This window comes from Lampris incognitus, chromosome 16 (assembly GCF_029633865.1).
Source record: "Lampris incognitus isolate fLamInc1 chromosome 16, fLamInc1.hap2, whole genome shotgun sequence".
NCBI classification, from domain to species: Eukaryota; Metazoa; Chordata; class Actinopteri; order Lampriformes; family Lampridae; genus Lampris; species Lampris incognitus.
Window position 1 is genome coordinate 25,535,344 of NC_079226.1, and position 16,879 is coordinate 25,552,222.

General features: G+C 46.1%; 1 protein-coding gene across 1 annotated transcript in view; it reads right to left on the bottom strand.

The window, feature by feature from the left end:
- Positions 1-14,638, bottom strand: part of asap3 (ArfGAP with SH3 domain, ankyrin repeat and PH domain 3) — a 31,703-nt gene extending 17,065 nt beyond the window's left edge. The window contains exons 1-7 of the mRNA XM_056296529.1: positions 14,282-14,638; positions 9,786-9,858; positions 6,841-6,986; positions 3,518-3,592; positions 2,153-2,202; positions 1,489-1,612; positions 244-329 (exon numbers count right to left, since the gene is read on the bottom strand). Of these exons, the coding sequence (XP_056152504.1) occupies positions 244-329; positions 1,489-1,612; positions 2,153-2,202; positions 3,518-3,592; positions 6,841-6,986; positions 9,786-9,858; positions 14,282-14,407 (680 nt within the window). The 5' untranslated portion in view covers positions 14,408-14,638. The remainder of the gene's footprint in view (positions 1-243; positions 330-1,488; positions 1,613-2,152; positions 2,203-3,517; positions 3,593-6,840; positions 6,987-9,785; positions 9,859-14,281) is intronic.
- Positions 14,639-16,879: the final 2,241 nt, after the last annotated feature.

Below are 16,879 nucleotides of genomic sequence, written 5' to 3' on the forward strand. Positions count from 1 at the left end.
CTAAGTGAAACGCTGAGGTAAAATCAAACCCATATGCATGCTTTTACATATAGGCCAGGAGAGCAGGGGGTTTACCCCTAAACCTAACCACATCTGGAAAAAAATTTTTTTGATTACCTTTCAAAATCCTTTATTACATTTTTATCTTGTTGTAAAACAAAGCTATTCTTAGGCACACAGAAAAAAAATGGAAGTATAGATAATCTGGTAAGAGAGAGAAATTAAAGGTTTGTTGAAACTGACCTGAGCTGGGCCTGGAAGTACTTAATGAGACTCTGGAGAAGGTCGGGGCCCTGACGGACCTTCAGCTCCTGGATCTTCAGAAGATACTACAAGCATAAACATTAAACATTTGTTAGGGTTCAGAAGACAGCTCCACTCCGTGGTAGGTCAAACTGAGTTGCACAGATGTGAAGCCTGAACAGGAGAAGGAGACAAAAACCCATCATTTAAAGCTTATCATCGGCTCAACAGCATCTTCAGTATCCTCCTTCAAGGCTGTGTGTGTGTTTTATTTACCGTGTGGCTAGATTCAGGGACATGGCTCCTTACCATTTAAAAAGGTTGTGTGTTATATTTCACCAACCCAACCTATCAGTGACCCCATGTATGAGTGGGAAAAAAGTAATTGTTTGCTCTCAAAACATGGCCGATACATAAAAAAAACACAGAGGCATAGTCAGGGCTTTATTTTGGCCTGTTTCTGTTGCGCTTCAAGTCTTAATGCGTGCTTTAAAAGGTAGGAAAAAGCCTTCGGGAGCCAGCTATGGGGCCTTTTGCTCCATGGAAGGAATGACTATGTTGTCCCCGCTTCATAAAACCAAGTCTGAGTCCCTGTATGTGCCTGTGGCCAAGGCAGAAGGTCACTAAGAGAAATGTTTCTGTTCTGAATCTGTATGTAGAGGTTCACTGGGTCTGGTGGATTGGGTTGGGGGGGGTGTGAAAGGAGAGACAGAGAGAGGGGTTAGAGAAAGAGCAAGAGACACAGCCCACTCTGAGTGGAAAACTCCATTATTCTTCGCTCTCAGTATTCTCAACAGCTGGTCTCAGTCAGCATTAGACTTCTTTTCTCAGGACTAATAAAATGCGGCTACATGTGGACAGCATCTCAACTGTTCAAACCGGTGTTTGTGTAATAGACGTGCTGATGAATTTTCACAGCGGTACCACTTAATGGCTTTAAGCGATGGCTCATGATGGTAGATTAGTGTCATCACACTTTGAACTGTACTTCCAGCTGTCTACTGCACAGCCCCACTATGTAGCACTATAAGTCTTATATGCATTCGAGCCAAATCTGGCTTTGTGCCATTTCTTGTATGATAGCGATTGTTAGAAAGATGCAAGGGATGAAGTCTGACCATCCAAATGACCACTGACAGGCTCTGGAGCTCAAAATTCAGACCACCCAGGAGAACTAAATCAAGCCCACCCCAGGTATATGAATGGTGCCTGGGCTGGGTATTTTGACTGGCAATATCTCCCCACCTCACACATCTGCAGCTGGAAGGTCCTCCTCTCTCTCTCCATGTCCTCTCCTCCATCTGATCCCTCCATCTTGATCAGCCCCAGCTGCCTGCTCTTCTCCCTCCTCTCCTTTTCCAGCTTTCCTCTGGTTGATGGGAAGAAAGAAGGAAAGAAAGAAGGAAAGAGGTTTTATTACATCCTGTACAGAGTACTGTGCTACTCTCTGACCTTGTTTAACTCTGGCAGCTTGCCAATTCTTTCCATTTCCTCGAGTGGGGACAGAGAGAACATTGGTTAGGAGACAATAAAGTACAGCTGAGCTCCCTTTGCGACATCATAGAGCACTTTAAACCACAGCCACAATGGGATCAAATCAAGCCTTCGGCGTGACAAGTGGCGCCATTCTGTTTCATTGAGATGTAGAAGAGACTCGTCACAGGGAGGGAAATATCCTCCTATTATCTTCCTATTGCTGCTTTTACACCAGCTAGAGAAGAAAATCTGCTGTGCACTGTAGATGGATGGATGGAGTGATCCTGCTTGGGCCATCAAGTCGCAGACTTTTTTTTTTTATCCCTGCAACAAGATTTGCAGATCTGGAACGTGTGCTATGATCAAAGTCTTAAGCCTTAAGAATTAGAGGTTATATCCTCTCATAAATACGGTAATATATTTAACTACTTACATTTTTATGTCATACTCCTTCCAACTCTTCTCCATCTGTTTCTTTAGCTCCTGAAGAGTAAACCAAAGTGAGAGAGACAGAAAGAAAGAAAGATCGTTGTTGTTGTTGAAGTGGCATTTTGCTTTGAACAGGAGTGACTTAATGCCAGAACTGAAAAGATAAAACAGCACCGGCAGACAACAAACCACACATTTTACTGGACATTAATTAACTAGATCGCAACTGGAAAGTCATATCTTCCTGGGGAGACTCGGCGCACATTAGTGGCATTTACACATCCCAGTAAAATACCCACAAGGCTGTGGTTGTTGAGGATCTGTAGGGCAGTTAAGTAAAACAGTGCACCTACTGAATACCATGGCTTTATGCATTGATCTACAGTTTGGGTTAGTCTGTAACTCTGCAGGAAGCATGAATTCTGGCACACTAGACCTCCTGCAAGTCCAAAATGGTTCTTCAGTCTCTTCCAGTCACAAACTGTTCAGCTGTCGAACAAGAGCAGACAGTAGCCTACAGCAGCATTAAGCTCTTGTTACTCCGCCAGCAAGCATGCCAGCCATGAAACAGCTAATCCTAAAAACTATTAAACAAATATTGTTACCATTAACAGTGTGCTCTAGACCTTTTCCTTTACTCAGAACTGAGCTGCCTTCATTTGCCTCCGATATCCTTTTAATCTAAGATGTGTTGCCATTATAAAAACACAGACTTCCACACAAACACCATATTAACTGTGCAAGACAGTGTTCTTGTGTGTGCTCATCTTAAATAATGACAATATTCTAACAGTCAGGGGCGTCTGGCTAGTGTAGCAGCCTATTCAGTTGCCTACCAACACGGGGATCACCGGTTCGAATCCCCGTGTTACCTCCGGCTTGGTCGGGCATCCCTACAGACACAATTGGCCGTGTCTGGTTGTGTCCTGGTTGCTGCACTAGCGCCTCCTCTAGTTGGTTGGGGCGCCTGTTCAGGGGGGAGGGGGAACTGGGGGGAATAGCGTGATCCTCCCACATGCTACATCCCCCTGGCAAAACTCCTCACTGTCAATGTCAATTGAAAAGAAGTGGCTGGCAACTCCACGTGTATCTGAGGAGATGTGGTAGTCTGCAGTCCTCTCCGGATTGGCAGAGGGGGTGGAGCAGTGACCGGGACAGCTCAGAAGAGTGGGGTAATTGGCCAAGTGCAATTAGGGAGAAAAGGGGGGTATATATATATATATATATATATATATATATATATATATATATATATATATATATATATATATATATATATATATATATATATATATATATATATATATATATATATATATTCTAACAGTCAGTTATGTTAACGTCAGTATGTAATGAAACAGGGACTTACTAGTCTGCTGTCTCGCAGCTCAGTCTTCAGGACATTTTCTAAAGGGAAGGCCATGATGTTATTGAGGTTCTGCACCTGAGGGAAGGCAAGAAGAGAGAAAACCAACAGGGGTGGGTTAAAAGAGGTAGGGTGCATGGTATCACAGTGCTACAGGCGTTAGTACTTATCAAATTAAATGCTAATCAAATGCTAACAATGCAAATCACAGATGCCCTTCATCTTCTGCAGCATTTCACTCAAACACACAAAAGCTCACACACGCTCACAAGCTCCTCTTCCAACTCCACTCCTCCCCTATGCGTTCTCTGCGATGCCACATGGAGCCTTTCTGGGAATGAGGAATAATTAGTACAAATATTTTGTGAACAGTGATTCAGTCACATTTGAACTGGTGAATCACCAAAGGAAAATGCTGGATGATAAACTGCAACATTAAAGATCTTAATGGTAACATTACGCAATCATGCTTTATGAGGTGTTCAGTCAACTGTGAGGAGGAAGCCGAGGTTGATCTGAGGCCAAGGTGGCACCCAAATGAATTGAGTCATCAGTGAATCTGTTTTAAATGATAACAAATCATAAAGCTGTACTGTTGTTCCCTGTTTCATACAGCAATGATGAAAATATGGCAGTATTCTAAAATATGGCATTAATCTACCGCTGCAAAAGCAATATTTTATAAAGCACTCACAAGGACATGGGTACACACTTATGGTGCACTGTAAATATCCATCCATCCATTATCCAAACCAGTTAACCTACACAGGGTCGCGGGGATGCTGGAGCCTATCCCAGCAGCCATTGGGCGACACCCTGGAAAGGCCACCAGGCCATCACAGGGCCCACACACACACACAATTTAGTACAGCTGATTCACCTGACCTACATATCTTTGGACTGTGGGAAGAAACCCATGCAGACACAGGGAGAACATGCAAACTCCACACAGAGGATGACCTGGGGCGACCCCCAAGGTTGGACTACCCCGGGGCTTGAACCCAGGACCTTCTTGCTGTGAGGTGACCGTGCTAACAACTATGCCACTGTACCGCCCCACTGTGCACATGCCAAACTCAAATCAATATGTGCGCACGCACACACACACACACAACCAAGTAACTATGATCTCGACCAGCTTGGAATCGAGGCCAAAGCACACTGACCCTCCTCCCTGCTCTTATCAGTGAGCTTTAGTTAATGCTCGCCTGTATCTGGCGAGCAGGTAGGATGTGCAAACGGATGCTGATTTGTCAGCTTAAAGGAAGGCCAAAAAAGAGCGGCCTTCTGAATGATTAATAATATTTAACGCCATCATCTGGGCTTTACAAATATAGTAGATAATTAACAACCCACCAATATCCAAGTGATGGAATCTGACGTCTTTGTCAGTGCAAGCTCAATGGTAAGATACATTAACCAGAGTCTCCTGGACTTGGAGTGCTTCAATTGTCCACATGTCTGAACAATTTGTAAGTACGACTGTTCTTTTCCATGATTTGAAGTGCTTTTCTCTTGGTACATGAGCTTGACACATCTCATAAGATGAATAACAGCCACTTCCGTGAGCTGACCACTGTTTTTACCTTGATATATTGACTCAAAAGTTAGAACTTGCCCTGATTGTTTTGGTTGGCTTCCAAAAGCTGAGGTCAGGAACAACCTGGGGCTCCAACACAGGGAAATACCAATCCCCAAACCTCGAAACACACACACACTCACACACACACAAAGATAAGCACAAGGCCACACTAACACACTCATGCCACTGGGATTCACACATTTACGCATATACACATGCACATTGCAACCCAATAGAGAGCACTCAGGCTGGATTTGAAGCACGAGTCCCTAAATCAACCTCTGCTCGTTTTCTAGACGTACTTCACCCGTAAGGCCTGGTCTCCCTTGTGATGCTTTGACTGACAGCTGGCGGGAGGGAGGGTGTGCATCTGTGTCTGCGTGTGTGTCCCCACTCGCACATGGAGGTCTGGGATGAATTATCATCACCATAGAGACTATCAGTGGGAGGGTTCTGGACTGCCCCAGATTTTGCAAAGTCAAGAGGCACTCATATGCAGCTGCTACCTGCCCCCCCCAACATACACACACACACACACACACACACACACACACACACACACACAGTCAGAGACTGTTATATTGAAACTGACTTTGGGGTTTCCTGCCACCTAATGCCCTTTGACCCCCCAGCTGTGGAACTCTAATTCAAACTTCACTCTTCTGGCACATAAACACTCATAAAGGAGATGAATGATTTCATAGCAAGGTTACAGTAAATCATAGCTTTGCACAGGTTTTTTTATGTGCATTAAGTGAACAATGTCAGTCCATACCCTCGGCACCCGAGCTAGCAGACAGCAGTTCAGGAAGTGGGTGAATAAAAATGTTGTATCGCCATATCAGATATCTTTCTGATCATTCACGTCACCTCTTAAAATGTCTGGTAAATTCTAAGAGATTCATGCATATTTACTGTGTCTAAATGTATCTGCTTTCAACTAAATACATCGTCTAAAGATTTCACTGTGATGATTGATGCTAGCCTCTGGGGAAGATTTCCTTCTTTGACCCTGTCTCTTTTACAGTTGTTGAAGAAAGAATGTGGTCTGATGTATCTGGTCAACTTCATTTAAGTAAGTATTTAGACTATAATACTGCAAAAACGTTAAACTTTACAGCCAAAGAATGAAGATAGCCACTTTATTTGACTTTGTATTCTTACAATGAAATTTGTTCTCTGCATGTAACTCATCCTATTCTATAGGAGCAGTGTGCAGCTGCAGCACCCAGGGACCAACTCCAGTTCTTCTTTCCATTGCCTTGCTCAGAGGCACAGACAGGAGTATAAACCCTAACATGCATGTCTTTTTGATGGTGGAAGGAAACCGGAGGAAAACTATGTAGACACAGGGAGAACATGCAAACACTAAACAGAAAGGACTTGGGATGGCCTGGGGTTCGAACCCAGGACCTTCTTGTTGTTGTGAGGCAACAGTGCTAACCACTGGGCCACCATGCCCAGATGTTGTTGCTGCATTCTGCACTGAGCATATATTCGTGTAGTTTTCATATATCTGCATGATTTTCATCCACGCACACAACACACTGCGGTCTTATTTACCTTCTTATTTACCATGCTTATGCTTATTCTTTATTTCTTTTGCAGCTGTGGTATATCAGTTGAATCATTTCATTTGATTTAGGGCAGCCGAGTTGAGGAGGCCAATGCTTTCCCCTTCACCAGATACCCTCCTACATATCCTCATCCCTCCCCTCTCCTTAACCCCTCCAATGGTCCTCACCAGGTTTTTGAAGAGTGCTGTGACCTCTCGGGTGAACACAGCCAGGTTGAGGAATCCTGTGGAGACTTCATTGTTGTCCTGGGTCAGGTGGCTATTCCCCAGGCTCTCCAGCACCTCGATGTACTGCTCCTTGTTTTCCACGTGGGCTGAGAATAACACAGACACATGCAGCGTAAGTATTGACACATAACGTGGTCAGTGAGTCAGACCAAAGCTCGATACTGTATACCCCGTATGGGAAACAGACGATCTGATGGGTTCAGTGGGGGTGAGGATGTTAACAAGCTTGTATCCACCCTGGTGTGATTTGCCATGGTTGTGAGGTTCTCACGTTAGAGAGAATTATGTTGCTGTAGACCTCAAAGGTCACTTTCCCCAGGGTCAGGACATTTGAGGCTTCTCGGTCTGAAGAGAGACTTAATCTTGACAGACTGAAAGGATACGGTCTGAGATCTGACTGGCACCACTTCGGCGTACACTGGGCTATAGTCGAGTTAACCCTGCAGCTATTAAACACAAACTTGGACGGAGACATCAAACAGTCTTCAGTCACATTTAAAGCCGTGATTCATGGCGACATTTTAACGTAGTGCAGATGGACACTTATCCCCAGTACTGTGCAAAAAATATCCTAGCTGTAGTTTAGGTTATCACATTACAAACAGCAAATACACCAACGCTCGCTGCCCAGTTGCAGAAGAAGAATTGATGACGCCAGTAAAAGGAACATGTGGACAGCACAAAACTGGTTTTCACTGGACCTAAATGTAGATGTAGCCACAGCAGACTAAACAAATAGTGTGCTGAAATAAGCAGAATGAGAAGAGTTAGTGTGTCCCCTGACTGGCTTGTACATCAGGACAAATACAAGGCTATGGTTAACTGAGCGTAGCTAGGAAACAAACCATTTACTGTAGCAAAAGACTGAAACGCATTAAGGGGGAACCAAATATGATGGAGGAACAATGATTTTGGGTAAAAGGAATGTGGAAATTATAAAGGGGAGGCTGTGTGTGTGTGTGTGTGTGTGTATGTGTGCGTGACTGCATGCATGCATGCATGCATGTGCAGAGAGAGAGATAAACAGCGGGAGAGAGTCATGCCAAATGATGGTGATAAAAGAATTGTTTGAACTGCATTGGGAATGGTCTTTATAACTAGAAATCAAAGTGTTTCCAAACAACAAACATCTTTCTCTCATACAACAAACAGCTGAGTCACAAAAGACAGTTCCTCAAGGGGGCTTTAATGCTGACCTTTTACTACTAGAAACCACCAGTGCAAATGAAGGGTCACTCAGCTGGGACACATACACTAAGGCAAATGTGCAAACACACACACACACACACACACACACACACACACACACACACACACACACACACACACACACACACACACACACACACACACACACACACACACACACACAGAGCCACATACAAAATCCACAGCATGTTGGCAGAGCCTGACAGAAAACTGAAAAACTAGTAGTTATGGGTTAGTGGGAATACACAGCAAAGGAAGGGAATATCCTGGCATCCATGTGCTTTTGTATAATGTGTGTGTGTGTGTGTGTGTTTACAGCAGAGGTTAATGGGTGAGTGGGCCAGTATGGGGGAGGAGTGGGCTACGGCAGAGCGGGGGTCTTGTCTGTTATGTGTGGTGAGTCAGACTGTCGCTCCGCATGAAAAACATCAGACCTGATTGAGGGGTTCAGCAGCACAATGAGAGAGGGGGGCCTCCGATACTAGCATTACGGGAACTAACCCATATGATTCTATTTAAAATGGGCGGAAAGGAGAAAAAGGGGGACTTAAAGGAAAGCAAGAGAGAGAGAGAGAGAGAGCACAGAAACATTGGGGAAAGACAATGACCACTAGGTAGTTCTCTGCAGCTTCCACAGTGCTGGCCTACATATCTCTGGTTGCTTAATTCCAGGCAGCTGGTTCTCTGACTCACATTCTCACAAAACTATGAATTAAAGCCTGGAAATGGGGACCAGGTTTGAGAGCTGGTGGAGAAAAACAACTTCAGGATATGTTCTGTAGTTGCCTCTCTCTTTTTCCCGGGCACATTTTTGAGGTGAGAGCTCAAACATTTAGAGCAAGTCTGATTCTTGGGGGGTGATGGCTAGTGGCGGTGACGCAAACCTGTGTGACACACGCTCAACCACAAGCATTAACACACACACACACACACACACACACACACACACACACACACACACACAGACACAGACACACACACAAACACACACATTCTTTGAGCTGTGGCAATGAAGGGCTAGTTTGTGAACAGTGGAAGCTTCAGTTCATCGTTGCTCGTAATTCCTTCACTTGAGGAAGGCACTCGGGGTGGGGCCGCTCACATGAGGCCAGACATGCAGCCTACACAGGTCACACTCCATCAGACTAGGTGTGCACACATGCATAGCATGAACCTATACACACCACTTACCCAGTAAAACACACACACTAGCACACCAGCACGCACACTGTGAAACCACACACGTCATTTACAAAGTAAACACAAACACCCCTTATCCTACGCACCCTGGTTTAAAAAAAAACAGGACCTCACTCATAAACAACACTGTCCACACTCGATTCATGATGTCATCAAACGTGGACTTCAAGGCTAATTTACATGGAGTCCCCCCCCCCCCCAAGGACTGAACAGCTCATACAGCGGTGGACAATCATCTAGATAGGCTGGCTGATGTGATTCATTTTTTTGCAAAAGGCTCACCATTCACACTTGACATTGTTTATCTTACAAATACCCCAACACACACACACACACACACACACACACACACACACACACAGTGCCTATTATCCATCGAGTGTCTGGGTTTGGTGGGACCACAGCATGTTTGGTGTGTAATATTTCCATTAAGGTCCAAGGTGTGTGTCGTGGTGTAGCAATGTATGAACACTTACTGAGTCCAGAGGTGTGTATAGCTTTGATGGTCTTCTTCATCCTCTGCAGTGTAGCCTGGTCGATCTCCAGGGACTGAAACACAGCAGTGAGAGAGACACATACAGAGATTTGTAAAACGCCATATTCATGGGGCACAAGGGTAACATTGTCTCGTGTAAGTGTCTGCATTAATAGACAGTGGTGTTTATCTTTCGTCCTCGTCTGATCAGCTGAGCGTTCTCACAGTCTGTGATTAAGGCGAACAGGTGAGTCAGCACTTGTCAGGTAGCAACTCTGTCTGCCTCGCACCATCGCAATCTAAGCCTGGATATAGTCATGCCATTTGCCTAACCTTGCTACCCACTGCTTTTCAGGTTTCATCTGCAATGACTCTCACATGGAAACCAGACAAAGGCTTAACAGTAGTCAGGTCAGAGGAGTCGGCTGTTTAATTGGCTCCATGCAGCTGCACAATCAGTCCTTTTGCCCCTAAAATTGTGCGGTTTAAAGTGCAACCTGCTTTATTCCCTTTAAACATGGTACTTGTTTTGCCAAGCTACACATTAGGCACCCCTCCTACATGCCACCAGAAATAGCTTTAATGAGCCAGTAATCCAGACCCGGCCCTGTAGGCTGGTGTTGTTTACACACCCCGGTCCTTCCCAGCCCGGTCCATTCCCTCAGTGTTAGTCGACTAATTAGAAGGATGCAGTGGGCGTTGCATAATGTTACTGCAGACAATGAACGGGAAAGTGATTTATGGGAGCCTAGAGATGGGACTTGCTGTCGCCACTGCTAGAGTTTCCACTGTTTGGTAAAGCCAACTGGCAAACTGAGTGTAGGAGTAAGCTGGTACAGGCTGAGACAACAGGTTGTGTCTGTTGGCATTTGTGAAATAAAGTAGGGTGCACATCCATACAGATGGGTGGACTGTCAGAAAGACAGACAGATGGGGCATCCGGGTAGTGTAGCGGTCTAATCCGTTGCCTACCAACATGGGGATCGCTGGTTCGAATCCCCGTAATACCTCCGGCTCGGTCGGGCATCCCTACAGACACAATTGGCCGTGTCTGCGGATGGGAAGCCGGAAGTGAGTATGTGTCCTGGTCGCTGCAGGGGGAACTGGGGGGGAATAGCATGATCTTCCCACACGCTACGTCCCCCTGGTGAAATTCCTCACTGTCAGGTGAAAAGAAGCGGGTGGCGACTCCACATGTATCGGAAGAAGCATGTGGCAGTCTGCAGCCCTCCGCAGATCGGCAGAGGGGGTGAAGCAGTGACCGGGATGGCTCGGAAGAGTGGGGTAATTGGCCAAGTACAATTGGGGAGAAAAAGGTGGGGAAAAAGACAACAAAAAAAAACTGCACACACGCAGACAGTCAGTCAGACAAGCTATCACATGGACAGTCAGAAAAATAAACCCCAGCATGCGGCAACATCCTTAGTGGAGGGGGTAAACAGCTCCACCCATCAGTGTGATGATGTTTAGACATGTGGGTGTGTGTATTCTTGCTAAGCAGACATGCCAATGTCCTCCTCCCTGGCTGCCCTTGATGTCTGTACACAAACCCTGGCCACGTCACACTATTACCTCAGCTCTGCTGCGAGCTGAGATACCATGTTCACTCTCATCTGGCAAAGTCAGTGGTGTGTGTGTGTGTGTGCAAGAGCATGCATATATATGTACATGTGTACACACAGGCAAGCGTTCCCAGAGAGACCCGCTGCTGCCAGCAGTTTTGCATATAATGTCAAACTGATCTGACCCTTTTCACTCCATGGAACTGGGATGGCGGCACACGTTGAAGCAGGAAGAAAAGAGTTTCATCCCAAAGATATTCACCATCTGAAACATGTGACAACTATACTTGAATGCTGAATAATAATGACTGCTGGAAAGGGAAGGGCCCATCATGGGTTGCAGCGTGAGAAATGGGACATCTTGAGGAGTCTGTTTACAAAATTGTTGGGTTTGTTTTAGGACGAAGTAACGTGTGTTTTTAAAATATCGACTGTAAAACGTCAGGTTGTGACAGTTTAACCACATGGCTGCATAAGAAATGAAATTATTCCCTCTCTTTATCTTTCTCTACCTCTCCGTCTAAATATTCTTATCAGTAGTAATGAGATAGCAGAATGTGTATGTGTGGGGGGTGGGGGGGGTCTGCCTTCTGTCTGTCTGTTTTCACATGTGTAGGATTCCAACATGCCGCTCCCCACAGCAGCTATTCCACCTATTTTCCAGCATGTCATAACCATAAATAATGATATTAAAGCAACATACATACACAAGACAGCTGTTTGGAATAGCTCTCTTTATAAAGACAGACTTGCCAATCTCCATCTCCTCTCTCTGTCCCACGTATCTCCTCTCTCTGTACCACGTATCTCCTCTCTCGGTCCCATGTATCTCCTCTCTGTCCCAAGTATCTCCTCTCTCTGTCCCACGTATCTCCTCTGTCCCACATATCTCCTCTCTGTCCCATGTATCTCCTCTCTCGGTCCCATGTATCTCCTCTCTCGGTCCCATGTATCTCCTCTCTCTGTCCCACGCATCTCCTCTCTGTCCCAAGTATCTCCTCTGCCCCACATATCTCCTCTCTGTCCCATGTATCTCCTCTCTCTGCCCCACGTATCTCCTCTCTCTGTCCCATGTATCTCCTCTCTGTCCCATGTATCTCCTCTCTCTGTCCCATGTATTTCCTCTCTCTGTCCCACATATCTCCTCTCTGTCCCATGTATCTCCTCTCTCTGTCCCATGTACTTCCTCTCTCTGTCCCACATATCTCCTCTCTCTGTCCCATGTATCTCCTCTCTGCCCTACGTATTAATGTTTGTTAGCCAGTCAGTTTCCAAAGCAGGGGAGTCCCGAAATAAACACGCCCCGAAATAAACGCTTCACCTCTCACAACCTTTATACTTAAACATGTGACCAATGTTGTTAGTTGTGCATTTTGAAGAGAGACAAAATACTGTAATCACAGCAATTCATCATTCATTCCGATTAAAAGAGAATCAGTCTTAAAAAGTGCTGTCACCTGTCGACTGGCGTTAGCCCACTGCAAAAAAAAGAAAAAGCAAACAGTGCCATAATTTCATTTGGGTTAAATGCTATCAACCGTTTCATAAGAGAAGTTATCGTTGCCAATGTTTAATTGTCCTCAGGACCCCCTGGTCCATATTATAAACAAACCCAGCAGCTGGGCGTCCGGGTAGCATAGCGGTCTATTCCCTTGCCTACCGACACGGGGATCGCCGGTTCGAATCCTCGCGTTACCTCCGGCTTGGTCAGGCGTCTGTGGGTTGGAAGCCGGATGTGGGTAAGTGTCCAGGTCGCTGCACTAGCGCCTCCTCTGGACGGTGGGGGAGCCTGATCGGGGAGGGGGAACTGGGAGTAATAGCGTGATCCTCCCCACGCGCTACGTCCCCCTGGCGAAACTCCTCACTGTCAGGTGAAAAGGGGCTGGCAACTCCACATGTATCAGAGGAGGCATGTGGTAGTCTGCAGCCCTCCCCGGATTGGCAAAGGGGGTGGAGTAGCGACCGGGACGGCTCAGAGAGCGAGGTGAGTTGCCAGGTACAATTGGGGAGAAAGAAAAAGGGGGGGATCCAGAAAAAACAAACAAACAAACTCAGCAGAATTAAACTGAATAGTGAATCATAATACTGCATCAAAGGAGCGAGGCGGTCAAGGAAGGATCTGTCGATGTCCACACTTGGATTATTTATATTACACGCCAGCTTCACTCTGTTTCTTCCTTTGCCCTGGGAGCTTTCCAGCGGCAAGCCAAAGAAAACCGATTCCAAGGAATCGTAAACACACACACACACACACACACACACACACAGTCACCCTTGAGCCAAAACACTGGTTCAAATAGACAAATGCTCATAATGGCCTTCGCAGACAGACGCGCATGCACGCACAGACGCACAAAATACACACAACACCCTCGCCTGTTGAAGAGGTACACCTCTGGAATCTCGACAGTCATTGCTGCAAGTGTGGCAGGTGTTGTTTGTTATGCCTGTGTGTGTGTGTGTGTGTGTGTGTGTGTGTGTGTGTGTGCGCGCGCGCGCTACACTAAATTCTGCGCCAAACCATCTGCTGACCCAGCTGACCCAAATCTAATCTGCCACTATATTCATCAACGTGTTACTGTTTTCCCAATTCTCCTTAGAGACAGGACGCCTTTCCGATACTCTAGACAACAACGGTGAGGTTAAACTAAACGCAGATACCAGCGGAGTGATGAGCAGATGTAGACGTGTGTCGTTGCGGATCTAACGCACTTAGAAAGACGGAGGCGCTCACCTGAAAATGTTAGTTTCCCCTGATCGGGTGAGACTAAAGTAAACAAGTGTGCTTTACTGCAACGCCTTAGAGGAAGACGCGAGTATTTATCTCGAGACAACAGTACATGTTATCGCCCCACACGTGACAAAGCAAAGTCACTTCGCACTTTTTATGGCGTGCACAGGTAGACAGACAAAAAGGTGCGTTTCCTCCTCTCACCTCCTCCACGGCCGACACCGTGTTCCGACAGTCGCTCATTTTGGACTGAAAACTGGACGTCCCGGGCGAAGCCAAATCCTCATTCGTCAGTACCACGAAGTCCGAAATGCTGATTCGCTCCGGCATGTCTCACAGCGAAACCGTCCCGGCGACTAACTACTGCGGAGAAAAGTTCACCGAAGTTTCAGGCGAGCACACTGCTTCCATTGAAGAAGAGAAACAGATCGGTCCGGGTTTTTTTCTTCTTTTTTTGGAGGGGGTTGTCTGAAAGCAATGGAGAAAAGTTTAGGTTCCCTCTTTGTAGTATTTCCAAGGTTATAGTCTGCAGATGGGCCAAACTGAACGGTGTCTGCTCTCTCTCAGCCTGCTGGTGAATGTGTGCGTCTCCTCGGAGGTGCACCAGTGCCCTATTGTGCGCGCCGGGAGGGAGGGTGCGCGCGCGATTCCATCATCACGTGGGAATGTTTGTACTTTCTGGCACAGTCAAAGGGGAGAAAGCGCGAGAGAGCCGCTTTTTCTGCCCCCCCCCCCCTGTCTCTCGCTCTTGCCCCTCATCACTATGCGGGCTTTAGTGGCTCTGCAGTGTGGTCTCCCGCGGATATGCAGAGCGCCCCATCCGGTCTACTGAGGGAGATTCATTTGCACCGGTTGGGTCGGTGGCTGCGGTGCAGCACAAGAAGGACTTTGCATCTGATGAAGTGAATAGTGAAATCATACCTGTAACAAAACATGATTAAATAGTCATTTTAGTCGAGACTCCCAAAATATCCACCCCTAGAAGCATGCTGAATGCCCACATATTAGGCCTTACAAAGAAGCAGAACCATAGGCTTTGCTGGCCAAGTATGCCTTACACATACGATGAATTTGTATTTGGTTGTCAGCAACTCGTGGTGTACGCTACATATGTTCATCTACAGCAGCAAATCAAAAGGGGCGTCCGTATAGACCAAAGTGGCGTGAAGTGTAAATAAATAAATCCGCAAATAGATATAGACAACTATTACCCAATAAGCACGTTCGTGGCAACAAGGGCAAAGTGTATGCAGTCATGCTGGATGAAGCTGAGTGTAATTAAATGAGTGTGTCCAAATGGAAATCGAGCACAACTATTGGACGGTAACCACAATCACGGAAGAGTGGGGTTAACCACTCAAGAGTGTGACGGCATGTGGAAAGAAACTGGTTGTTTTGCTATTCAGGGTCTGAAGCATAGCATTCGTGGTATTTATGAAGCATCGTTGACAATCAGCATCTATGACACACAGGTAGAATTACAATTTTCCACGTGCGGACCTTTATTCTGTGTGCCACACGGGGCACCACCACTCCTCCAGGAGATAGACGTGACATCCCACCTCACTGGGCCCCTACACCTGGATCCAAATGCTCCAGCGTTTTGTGTTCAGGTCATCACTCCTTACCTCCGTCCTCGGTATTTGTCAAACAAAAGCACATCAGAGGAGGATTTCAAAAGCCCTCCTTCTCTCACACTCTCCTCCAATCCTTCAGCAGAGGGAGGAAGGTGGAGAGCGCATCAGAAAAGGGTAAACCACTCACTACAGGTGTTATGCTAGGACACCTAACTCCTGCATACCAGCCATTGTTTAGCCTGTCAAGGAAAGACCTATATCAGTGAACTTTGCCTGGGGGGTTCACCAGTACAATACAACTGCAGATGGGTGATTTTTTTTGTAGGAAACACTGCAGCTATTAAATGCTCCAGCACTTTTTGGCTGCACCACAAAACCACATATTTGCTTACAACAGATATGTCAACAGACGCATTCTGAATCGGTTCAGCGAAAAACAGCCTGCGGTTATCTTGACCAGGCTTTATACTAGAGGTAAAATGCTGCTACTGTGTTGCAAGATGGCCTTACTGGAGCTCTCTGTGACCGCTGCACATTATTACTTCTGCTCAGTTCACTAGTGTAGGATGGACACCATGCTCTCACTGTGTTCTCACAGTGGTGTGTTGTGCTGCGTTTGTCCCCTCGTGTGTACACACAAAGACGGACAAACTTCTTATTGTGTTTTTCTCTTTAGCAAGTGAAACATGCACATACAGACAGTATCGATATGTTGCTCTACTTGCACACGCATACACACACACACATGCAAACACATGCTTGCACGCACACACACACACACACACCACATGCACACACACACACCATAAGCACATGCACACACACACACACACACACACACACACACACACACACACACACACACACACACACACACACACACACACACACACACGCCTAAGCCTTTATGGCGGACTTGCTAGAGGGAGTGGTTAGCAAACATGTCTCCTCTGGTGTTTTTCAAGCCTGCAGTAAATAGAAAGCACAAAGTGAAACTTCAGTGCAGGCCAAGCAAACACCACTTTTGTTTTTTGTATTTTTTTTCCAAGCTAGTCAAAAGCAATACACGTGTTGAGTAGGTGTAGAAGAAATACAATCAGTCCCCTAACAGAACATTCAGAAAGCTGATACTGGGGTTACGATAGACACCTTGGGAAAGAGACCTACCAAAAGACAGTGAACATAAATGTCAAATTCTTATCAAGGTGGTGAGCTAAGTAAATAA